At 44.0% G+C, this 12,540-nt stretch overlaps 1 protein-coding gene across 1 annotated transcript in view; it reads right to left on the bottom strand.

Annotated features, from left to right (window-relative positions):
- LOC144675070 (EVI5-like protein) overlaps positions 1 to 8,392 on the bottom strand; it is a 37,969-nt gene extending 29,577 nt beyond the window's left edge. The window contains exons 1-2 of the mRNA XM_078536115.1: positions 8,226 to 8,392; positions 4,602 to 4,791 (exon numbers count right to left, since the gene is read on the bottom strand). Coding sequence (XP_078392241.1) covers positions 4,602 to 4,791; positions 8,226 to 8,353 — 318 coding nt within the window. The 5' untranslated portion in view covers positions 8,354 to 8,392. The remainder of the gene's footprint in view (positions 1 to 4,601; positions 4,792 to 8,225) is intronic.
- Positions 8,393 to 12,540: the final 4,148 nt, after the last annotated feature.

Genomic DNA, 12,540 nt, shown 5'->3' with positions numbered 1-12,540 from the left:
TTTGCTCCAGCAAAGTCCATTATTAAATGTGCAGAAAGTACAATTTGATTCAGTTTAGGATCTCTTTCATGTCTTATGGACATGACACTGTCTTTATCAAAGATCTCTGTATGGTCATTCAGTGACTAACTCTGTTAGGGTAGGGTGGATGTGTGATGTGTGTCAGTGTTGGGGCAGGTGACTAAGAGCTGTGAGCCGACTGTAAGTATGTTTTAGCAAACAGATCTCTGCACAAGGTGCTAAAGCTTTAGGTCATGTACTCATCAGGACAAACACAAGGATGTCAAATTTCAAATGATCACGAGGAGAAAAGGATGCTGATTGGTTGGTAAATTGAGAAAATTTAAACAACAGGTTAAGGAAGCCATTTTATACTGTTACTATGCCACAGCTATGTATTTTCCACGAACAGAATACTGCCGTCAGTCCAAAAAGACATTCTGCCTGCCACACAATTGAGCAACATCGTGTCAGAATTTCAGTGCTGGTGCAACACAAGCCTTCCATCCCAGCGATTAGCTGATCGAATCACACAGCACCTTCCTTCAGTTGTTCATAGTAGCCAGTGCACAGGCTGTAATGTCGAGCTCGCAATATGGCTCATTTACACTTGCGAGAAGCAACATATATTTCATAAGCAGGGACCCATTGTCTGCAAACAAAGCAAATATGTTCAAGCCTTGTGCCATTTTTCAATTACCCAGGAGCTTTGGGAGCCTATAGTTCCCTGTTACTTTCTCCACAGCAATGCCTTGGCCAATCAGAGTTGACTTACCAACCAATCAGCACCCTCTTCTCCTGTAGTTTACAATGTTGTGATCATTTGAAATTTGGCATTCTTGTGTTTGTCCTGATGAGTGCAGGGTGAAAAGCTTCTGCTCTCTTTTCAGCAATATTCAAGCTCTGCACTACAAAGCAACTGCTAGCTACTGTTGTACACGCAGAAGACTATAGTGTGGTAATGCTGACAGACCCTGGAATTTCAGCCTCATGCGAGAACGTTAAAAGGATCACCTTCGCTGAATGTCATCCCAAGTGGTTAACAAATTCAGAATTTTTCTGAGGAATACACAAATGAAAGGTTAAAGTAAACTATTGTGTTTTGGACAACAGCTGTAGGATTCCTGGATATCTGATTTTGAAAGGGATTTTCTCTCCCTCTCTCGCTATATCCCCAAAGCCAGCAATCCACCCTTCATATTCGCCACCCCCCACCCAGCCCCGATGCCACTCGAGCCAGTCTCCAGGAGGCAAGTGACAGCAGGTAGTTTCCATTCTCAGTGCGTAAAGCCAGGTGCTGCTTCCTGTAATACCACAGGATATAAAATACAGACAAACACCCGGATACAAACAGCTGCATCTCTGAGCAAAAAACTCACTACAAAAAAAAACATTTAGAGCTAGATTCCCACCCATGCAATTGCTGGACTTCCAATTCCCAATCTGCACATTAACAGCAAATGGGTTATTCAAGGAGCAGTGGGGCTGAGTAGGGATGAAAATGGAGATCAACTGGTGGACGCAGAATGCATGGTTGAGGTGTTTTCCAAGAAAGAGGACTTTGCCAAAGCTAGTTTAACTAAGACGGGTCTTGTGGTGCAGTGGGTAGTGTCCCTACCTTTGGGCCTGAAGCTCCAGGTTCAAGTCTCACTCCAGACTTGATGGCCACAGAAGGCATGTTCATAACATAGCCAGATTATCAGCTTGTAAATCCTTCCAATACACCTGATGGCAGGCTGTAAGAGTGGGAGTGTTTCCTGGTCAGCCATACTGCAGGAGGCAACAGTAAACCACTGCAGTTATTTGCCAAGCACAGTCATGGACCAATCCAATGGGAGTCCATTGTCATCAACACCCTCTTAGAGCATGGTACCCGAAAGAGTAGGAGATTGCCAGGATATTGGGTGAGATGAAACAAAGGGGAAGCATCAAAATGGCTGGCAGCACTCACTGAATAAGTCACCTCACCCAAACAGGATGCATCATAGGTTCCAGAGGAAGGCCAGGGTAGAAATTGCAGAGGCGCTGGCCAAAATTTTTGAATCTTCCTTAGAATGTGGTGCCAGAGGGCAGCAGGACTTGTTCAAAAAGGTGGAGGAGGAGAAACCTGACAATTACAGGTCAGTCACTTTAATATCAGTGGCTGGGGAAGCTTTTTAGAAACAATAATCCAGGAGAAAATTAACAGCCATTTGGATAAGCATGGATTAATAAAGAGGAGCCAGGACAGATTTATTAAGGATAAATTATGTTTGACTAGCTTGATTAAAGTTTTTAATGAGGTAACAGAGTGGATGATGAGACTTTAGCTCACGGTTTAAATATGAACTTCCAAAAGGCAATTTATCAAATGCCACAAATTAGGCTCGTTAGCAAATTGAATCCATGGGATAAAAGCGACAGCAGCAGCAGCACGGACACAAAATTAGCTGTGGGATAGAAAACAGTTGTAGTGAATCAGACTGGAGGGTAAGTGTATAATGTTCAGTATGAAGGCCGCTGCTGTTTCTAATATACCTCAGTGACTTGTACTTGGAGGTACAAGGCCTAATTTCAAAATTTGTAGTTGACATAAAACCTGGAAGTGTAGTGAACAGCAAGAAAGACAATAATAAACTTCAAGATGACACAGACAGGCTGATGGAATAGGCAAACCCATGGCGGATGAAAGTCAATATAGAAAAGTGAGGAGTGGTAAGTCTTGGTGGGAAGAATGAGGAGAAACATTCAATCCTAAATGAAGTCTAAAAGGCGGCACACCTGGCCAGGGTGAGTGTGTTTGTGGACAAATCTTTGAGGGCAGCAGGACAGGTTAACTAGGCAATTACTAAGGCACGTGGGATCCCGAGTTTTAGAAATAGAAGCATACAGTACAAATGCCAGGAAGTTACCACCTAGAAGGACAAGGACAGCAAGTAGATGGGAATACCACTACCTGGAAGTTCCCCTCCAAGCCACACATTATCCTTACTTGGAAACATATCGCTGTTCCTTCACTGTCGCTGGGTCAAAATCCTGGAACTCCCTCCCTAACAGCACTGTGGGTGTACCTACACCACAGGGACTGCAGCGGTTCAAGAAGGCAGCTCATCACCACCTTCTCAAAGGCAATTAGGGATGGGCAATAAATGCTGGCCCAGCCAATGACACCCACATCCCATAAAAAAAGTTATGCCAGACCTTCAACACAAGTTCACCAGTCCAATTCTGAACACCACACTTTGGGAAGGCTTTGGAGAGGGTATAGAGGAGATGAACTAGATTGGATCCAGGGATAAGGGATTACAATTACATGGTTAGGCTGGAGAAGCTGCGTTTTTTAAAATTTATTCTTTAATGGGATGTGGGTGTCACTGGCAAGGCCAGCATTTGTTACCCATCCCTGATTGCCCTTGAACTGAATGGCTTGCTAGGCCATTTAGAAGGCATTTAAGAGTCAAGTCTGGAGTCACATGTATGGCAGACCAGGTAAGGACAGGTTTCCTTCCCTAAGGGGCATTAGTGAATAAGACGGTTCCAGTTTCATGGTCTTCAATACTGAGACTAGCTTTATATTCCAGATTTTATTAATTGAATTTAAATTCCACTGGTGGTGGGATTCGAAACCCCACCCCAGAGGATTAGCTTTAGCCTCTGGATTAGTAGTCCAATGGCATTACCTCTACACCACCATCTCCCCTTAACCTGGAGCTGTTCTCCTTAGAGCAGAGAAAGGCAAGAGGAGATTTGATAGAACTGGTCAAAATCATAAAGGCCTTAGATTGTTTATCTTGATTTGCTGTCTCTCCAATGGCCGATGGGAATAATCAGGGACACGGATTTGAGGTGAATGGCAAAAGACCGGGACCAACATAAGGACATATATTTTTACACAAGTGGCTAGGGTTTCGAAAACTCTGCCTGACAGCGGTGGACAAAGCAGCCTTCAAAAGAGGATTGGGTAAACGCTTGGAGAAAAAAGGGGTGTGGAGGAGTGGCACAAACTGCATTGGTCCTTCAAACAGCCAGGGCAGGTTTGATGGGCCGAAGGTCTCCTGTTCTGTTATACTCTATGAACAGTCTTTCAACTCTATAACCATTTAATGCAATGATATGGAATATAATGAAGTTTGTAATTTCTTCAAATTTCCCAAGTTGATCAATTGAAACCAGATTGGAAGGGAGGGTGCTGAGCAGGAGTTAAGTCCCACTGCAAAGTAACGGGGACTTTATGGTTTATGGGGTCTGATAGGCTGAAGGAAAAAAATGAACGTTGGAAAGCCATGATAAGAAACTGAAAACATCTGGAATGTAAAGCAAGCCAGTTAGCTTCTGGAGGAGGATGAGGTAACATTTTGATGGGCTCCACCAAACTTTCAACTACTTCTCCCTTCTTTTAGCTGCCTGATATATTGGCCCAGCATTTTCTGCTCTCATAAAACTGCCAGGCCCTTGACCTGATTGATACCAGCAAGATCTGGAGGCTGATTATCTGCTTTACCATTTTGGAAACGGTAAAATTACATGGTGGTTCTGGCAGCAGGCTGGTGAACAGGAATTGCCACAGGCCTTTCATCAATAATATTGGCAAAATAACAAGCCGCACCCCCCGTGTCACTCACCCGCAGCAGTTTCTCTTTCTTTTTGCGCACTTCCTCCCATTCGTTGATCAGCCGGCCCCACAGGATCCATGTGTCTTCCTCCAAGTGGCTCAAGTTGCTCGAAGCTGAGGAGCTGGAGACCAGTGAGCCGCTGCTGTTCCGTCGCGACCCATTCACCGACCGTAATGACTTACTGTCGGCCTCCAGCAACCTAGCAAAAGTCGAGAGAGACAATTCCAGTGGGGGTTTCTGGACTCGTAATGGGATATTACTGTTTTGTAAAATGCACACCACGTCTCAGTAATTCCCCTCACACTAGAAACTGGTGCAGCAGTCACAACGGCCAGTCCTTCAATGAGAATGTTGTGTCGCATTAATGACAGGAATCGGCAGTCAACGTAAAAGTTGAAGGAAACCACAATAGTGAGTGCCAGTAATAGGGAACAACCTGCGGCTCCTATCTCACCTGCATGCCCACTCAAACATATCCCAAACAAAATCCTCTGACAACTTGCGCAGCTTCAGCTGAACCCAGTATCAGCTATTTCATGGCTCACCATGGAGGCGAGGCTTATAGGTGCTCCCAATAATGTTTGGGTCTATATTATCCGGCTCAGAAATATGTCAACGCACTGGCTCACGGAGAATAGATCAAAAATGAAACCGCCCAGGTACAGTATGTTTTACACTGAAGCAGTACTGGATTTCTGTCACCAGAGGGCCCCTGTCAGCTAAAACGCGAGAGGGGTCAAAAGATGGGCACTGCAGCATTTTAATTCCAGGGAGGGGCAGGATTAGGGGAACACTGCACACTCTAGATGGACAGTCTTAAATAATACCTCCCAATGTCTGCTGCCTCAACATCTACCCAAATCTTCCTCGGGTTTTCCTGCAGTATCAGCCTCCCTGGGACGTTCACTCTATGCTTTCACCAGCCTCTGCGTAACATTTATCAAGGTGTGTGTGTGCAGCACTCTCCAGGTTTGAAGCAATGCAATACAATAATGCACACCCAGGGTCAGATTTTCAATTCCTTCCCCAATAGCAATGCATTTTGGAAGGAAAAATTAGGAAACGTAATATAAACTAAAGGATAGTTTTAAAGGGAGAAATGGACTGCGTAGGGGGAAAATCACATACGCAACTGTTCATGCACAACAAGTTAGTGAGGCTGTTAAAGATCTTTGCCTTTATCAATAGAGCAAAACAAGTTGCGATAAACTTTTATAAATCACCGAATCATTCCGAGCTGGAGGATGGAGTTTAAATTCTGGGCACCGTGCTTTAAGGAACTTTGTCAAGGCCTTAAAGAGGGAACAGAGCAGATTTACTGGAAAGGTACCAGGGGATGAGGAACTTCAGATACTGCATGTCAAAAGACTAGAGCTGAAGTTATTCTCTTTAGGGCAGAGGTGGTCAGTGGAAGGCTTAGACATTCAAAGTTACTAAAGGGGTTTATTAGAGCAGGCGGCTGCCACAAGGAGGGTCAGCAACCAGAGGGCACGGATTTCAGAAAATTAGCTGAAGGATTAGAGGAGCAAAGAGGATTTTTTTTTTAAAAAATGTCGCGAGTTATGATGATCTGGAACGCACTGCCTGGAAGGATGGTGGAAGCAAATTCAACAGGAACCTTCAAACAGAATTGGTAAATGATTGCAAAGGGAAGATTGGCAGCACTGTGGAGAAGCAGCAGGGGAGTGCAACTAATTGGACAGCTCTTTCAAAGAGCCAGCAAGGCAGGCACAGGGAGCTAAATGGCCTCCATCTATGCTATATGATTCTATCATCGCCACACTGCACAGATTTCCCAATCTATCCCACATAAATCGAGCCTACCAAAACATCTGGTGCTTAAATTGATGATAAAGTTCATGGCTAGGTCCTCCTCCTGACCTTCTGACTTACAGCGGGTACTCTAGATTCCTTCCCATCAATGTCTCCCATCTTTATTCACAAAGCTTTGTATTTGTTTTCTTCAAACTCAATAACCCAATCCAACCATCCGCGATGAAGTCAATATCCTGTACTGGCCGCTCGCCATACAACTGTGAAACAATAAACGAGGTGTACGATGGTCAGATGGTACTTAGCAACATGTCTCAGTTCATGACATAAGAATGATTATGAGGTAAACTCTCCTTTGGGGTATAAGGCGGGAAAATGTGAACTTGTCCACTTTGGCATGAAGGAGCAGCATATTATTTAAATGGAGAGAGATTGCACAACTCTGCAATGCAGAGGGGATCTGGGTGTCCTGCTACATGAATCACAAGTAGTTAGCATGCAAGTACAGCAAGTGATTAAGAAGGCAAATGGAATGTTGTTTATTGCAAGGGGAATGGAATATAAAAGTGTGGATTATTTTGCTAGAGCTGTACAGGGCATTCATGTGACCATATCTAGAGTACTGTGTACAGTTTTGGTTTACTTATTTAAGAAAGGACATAAATGCATTAGACGCAGCTCAGAGAAGGCTCACTCGACTGAGTGGGATGGGGGAGGCTACCTTATGAGGAATAGTCGGACAGGCTGGACGTATCCATTGGAGTTCAGAAGAACAAGAGGTGATCTTATTAAAACACCAGTTCCTGAGAGGACTTGACAGAGTGGATGCTGAAAGGATGTTTTCCCTTGTGGGAGAGACTAAAACTAGGGGACACAGTTTAAAAATAAGGAGTCGCCCCTTATAAGATGGAGGTGAGAAGAGTTTTTTTTTCTTTCAGGGGGGTCATGAGTCTTTGGAACTCTTCCCCAGAGACCAGCGGAGGCACAGTCATTGAATATGTTTAAGGCAGAAGTAGATTGACTCCCTTGCTAGTCAGTAACTAAGGCTATCGGGAGGTAGGTGTAACATAGAGTTGAGGCCACAATCAGATCAGCCATGATCTTGTTGAATGGCAGAGCAGGCTTGAGGGGTCGAATGGCCTACTCCTGCTCCTAATCCGTGTGCTCGTATGTTCCTGTTGCACAAACAGTGTACAGTGCATCTCCAGGACACACACTGTACCGAGCTCAGGAGGATTCTTTTCCTGACTGTCTTATGGAGAATAATTTAATTTAGGATAATATCAGACTTTCACACTAAGAATTGCAAAACAAAGTGCCAAAATAAAGTCCTTGACATTTCATGACTGTAAAGCAACATTAAATGTTGCAAATTGTACTTCACCGCTAGAAAATAATCAGCGAACAGAATCACAATAGAAATCACAGAATGGAGACAGCGGAAGCCGTTACTGCAGGTTACCCCGGACAGTCACCCTCACTGGTATAATAAGCCTTGAAGGAAATGCACCAAAAATTATGAACAGGAAAGATACTGCAATCGTAGCTCACATATCATTCTGATGAAGAAAATCTTTCAGCACACAAGCTAATAGGGCTACCACAGGGGATAGCAAAACACCTACCGTGGCAAAGAAACAATCCTCAGAATCTCCGGAGCGACCAGACTGCCCTTTTATTCCATGCTTTTTAATCAAGAACGGGCTTAGAAGAAATAAAGATTCAAGCCACAGGCTTGACCCAAATAGTGAGCCCAGCTTAGTTCTAATTCAGAAAACACAGCTCTGGTTAAATTGCAGCATTGGAAGCTTCCTTGCTACAATGTCACCCACCTTGTGTTCTCCTACAAACAACCCTCACCTGTTTTGCTCCTCCAACTTCGCCAGTAGTTCCAGCTCATCTGGACTGAGGTTATCAGAGGAGGAAGAATCAGGACTGACTGCCGGGCTCGCCATGGGAACAAGGCTTTGCAGTGTTAGGGTCTTCATCCATCAGAAGGTAAAGCACTGTTTCCCGGCAAAATTTATATCATCTAGGAGAGATGGAGAATAGAGAGCTTAACATTGACAACCATCAGATAATCTCTGGTATATACTAGGTGCAGCCAGTTTACCCCAAAGTAAAAGAGATGCACTCCACACCAAAATTAGTCAAGTTAACAGATTTCTTTCCTCAACTAGACCAGGCAAGTAAATAAAAAAGACCTACATTTATATAATGCCTTGCACAACCTCAGGACAATCAAGTGTTTTACATCCATTGAAAGTACTTGTGAACTGTAGTCAATGTTATAACGCAGGGAAGGCAGCAGCCAATTTGTACATGGCAAGGTCTCAAACAGCAGTTAATGGCCAGGTCATCGGCTTTGCCTCGGATGCGGTATAAATATTGGCTCCTGACACCTGTTCTTCTTTGAATACTGCCATGGGTTCTTTCACGTCCATCTGAGAGGGCAGAGCCTCGGGTTAACATCTCATCTGAAAGACAGCACCTCTGACTGTGCAGCACTCCCTCAGTACTGCCCCAAAGGGTCATCCTGGATTATATGCTCAAGTCCTAGAGTGGGGTTTAAAAGCACAGCTTTCTGACTCACTCACACAGGCAGGAGTGTGATCACGGAGCCTTGGCCACCATTTAAAGCCTCATTTTCCCTTATCCATGACTGCAAAAGAGTCCCCTGAATTGGTGCGGTTACTATTACTGCTGGGTGCCAGCACACGTGGTTTTGAAAATAGCCATGTGGGGGTGAACTATTTTGAAGTCTTTCATAACAAGTGCAAAGTGAACCAATTTTAAATATTAATGCACTGAAGCTTGCAGCTTTCATAGAATAAAGTGCTGAACATTTTTCAGCACTTTCATTGCACAAGTAGTACAGCCATTGCCTTCAGGCATTCTTGCAATATTGATGTGGCCTAGTCTATTTGTATCAACAAGGCCCACACTACCCATTCCATTGCTGGTTAAGTGATGTATTTTTGTTACTTCCAGTCCAAGTTTTTTTTTGCCCAGATTACACTTGGTCCTATTTCCAGCCCTGACTCCATTTGCTGGAAGGTTACACCCAGGAAAAAAGGTAGCCAGCTGACAACAGAATTACAGCAAGTTTAGCAAATGGACTTAAACCGTTACATCTCAAATCGCATGTTGAGCTGGCACAAGGCAAGAGTACAATGTATTGAGCCACTGTGGCAAAAGATAGACTTATAGCGAGAGCCAGAGCCACACAGCCAGAGTTCCTGGCCACAGAAACACCATCAAAGGGACCAGGCAATAATTGTTCCAAAACATGGAGCCTGATTAGAGAAGCCATTCCTATATAAGGCAGTATCTATGGATGGTAGAGACTAAAATTGGATTGTTTTCTTAATGACTTGAGAACAGGAACTGTGTGCAAGCAAAGGGATTTTGGCGTGTATGAATACAAGTCACTAAAAACTACAGCATGAGAACAAAAAGCAATCAAAATGGCCAATGGCGTATTGGCCTCTTTCTCGAGAGGGTGGTAATATAAAGTGGTGGATTGAGGAGTGATTGAAGTCCCATTGGGAATCCACATTCTGTCAGCAACATACTTCAGGAAGGGGCGCAGCACAGATTCAGTACAATGGCATAGGGGCTTAATGGGTTAAGTTAAGAGAACTGGTTGTATGATCTTGGGGAAATCTCACCGAGACATTTCAAATGATAAAAGCATGCGATAGGGCAGAATGGTGAAATTATTTCCTCTGGTGAGGGAGTCCAGAACAAGGAGGCACAACATTAAAATTATAGCAGTCAGGAGTGAAATCAGGAAGCACTTCCTTCCTTTCCCCCATAAATGTCAGTGGAAATCTGGAACCCTCTCCTCAAAAGGCTGGGGATTCTGGGGCTCAAATGAAATTTTGAAGACAGCAATCGTTAGAGGTGTTTAGGTCAGAGTATCAGGGGCAGGTACATGGAGATTAAGTACAGAGCAGGCATGATCTAACTTAATAGTGGAATAGGCTCGAGGGGAGGGGTGAATGACTGACTTTGGTTCTTTAATTCACGTTCTGATAGCTGCATCAATCACTTTGAACCAATTCTTTGACCAGCGGAGCTGCGGTTCAGGAGCAGAGAGAAAGGAAGAGCAGGTACTGAAAAAACGTCCATTCATTTGGAGTATTTAAAAGAGGGGGCATTCAGGCAAAGTAGCCGATCGGGAATAGAACCTTTGACTGTTAACTGCACCGTTCCAAGAAATTCAGGCCACAGAAAACATACCTTAATTTATTTCTGACGGGGATTAAAGCTCATCATGTGGGAAGAAAGTAAATTGCCAGCAGATCTGAAGACTGCAAGCTGCTCCCAAGGCAGGTCCTTCACACAAATTAAACATTCACTCTCCATTTTTGTACAAGTCAGGTCAGGAAGCAATAGTCTGCACACTGAAAGCACGGCTGCACGGGTGATTGCACTGGTCACAGGTACGTGCTGCATCACAAAGCCTGGACAATCCACAGGACAGAGGTCAGTGTAAGATGCAAGGCTGGGTTTAGCACCCCCTGCCTTTTCTGCTGTATTTGGTTCGTCCCCACATTATGTGGAATGTTCTTTGGTGGCACATCATATTAATCTTAGCGTGAAGACTAGAACTAGAAGAATAGCCCTTTGATCTGTTCTGAAAGAATGTGATGCACTATGCACAGAGAGGAATAACTAGGGAGCGGGTTGCAGATCAAAACCAGCTGCAGGATTCAGTGCCATGAAAAGACTGACTTGCGTTTATACAGCACTATCCAGGACCAGCAGAACTCTCAAAGTGCTTTGCAGCCAATGAAGTGTTTTGAAGTGCGGTCACTGTTATGATGCAGGAAACACAGCAGCTAATTTGTACACAGCAACGGGATAATCACCAGGTAAACTGTTCCAGTGATGTCGCCTGAAGGATAATTAATAGTTAGGGAAGGACTTCTCTTGTCATCTTCAAAATAATCCCATGCAATCATTGGCTCAAACCTGGGCCAACTCCCTCGTCAGCAGGGATAGGGAGTGTGGTGTACACACCCCTCCCTAGCAGCGGTTGGACAGGATTGTACACACACCCACATCCCCCACCAGCAAGTTTTAGGCAGGAGAAACTATCTGCCGTGCTTGTGCTACACACATATGCAACATGTTTGACTACCTGGTTACGTAACTACACTGAGTATGGTGGGAAGAAACTGCACAGGTAGTTAGGCTAAATAATTATCCAGTTATTTAAAAGAAAACAACATTTGATTGTTGCTAATCACTTTGCGCCATGTTTATTCAGAGCCTTCGATGAAGCTAGTCCTATCAGTATCCATGCTATTTTGGTCTCATCCATTTACACCACAATATTTTTGAGCCGTTTGGCTCACTTATATACGCTACAAGCTACATATTCACACAAAGGGCCTTGTCCTTTGCAAACAGAACGAGCATGGTCACGTATTACGCCTTTTTAACCTAAAGGAAAGCTTGGGGGACAGCCATTCCCTTGTTCATTCCTCTTGGCAATGCCTTGACCAGAGTCGACCTGCCTGGTTTGAATTTAAACAAAAGCTTAGCAGTTAACTGGTCTCTGGTGCATTCTCCATGACAATGCCTCCCTCACTCAGTCCACTTGCTAAACAATCAGCACTCTCTTCTCATGTCCCATTACATTGTTGATCCTGTGAGATTTGGTATTCTAGCAAACCTGTCCTGATGAGTGCAGGACGCAAAGCTTCAACAGCACGTCTTTTTTCAGCAATACTCAAGCTCTGTACTGCCAAGCGACTATATATACTCTCAGCGAAAGAGAAATAAAGTATCAGCAACAGCGGGGGCAGGATGTTGCAGGAAATCTCGCAGTGTGTGTCAGTAAAGATTCCTGTCAGCTTGAAGCTAAGTTACTGGAAGTGTGAGGGCAGTGGGGCACCTGGGATCTCAGTGAACAAGCAGACTATTAATCTATTTCCTTAACCAGTGAGAGTTAAAGATTAGGTAACAGGGGAACAGAAAAGAGAGTGAATGAGAATCAAATCTGGAAAAGGAATGAAAAATGAAAGTAAAAGGGGAAACGAAAGACTGATGAATAGAGAGTGTAAAATGGACCAAAAGGGAAAAATAAATTTCAGAACGACTTCAGCATTTTCAAAAGGCGTTTGATAAAATGCTACATGTTGGACTTCTGGCAAAATTGAAG

This window comes from Cetorhinus maximus, unplaced genomic scaffold (genome assembly GCF_964194155.1).
Source record: "Cetorhinus maximus unplaced genomic scaffold, sCetMax3.hap1.1 HAP1_SCAFFOLD_909, whole genome shotgun sequence".
NCBI classification, from domain to species: domain Eukaryota; kingdom Metazoa; phylum Chordata; class Chondrichthyes; order Lamniformes; family Cetorhinidae; genus Cetorhinus; species Cetorhinus maximus.
This window is presented reverse-complemented; position numbering and strand designations above follow the sequence as displayed.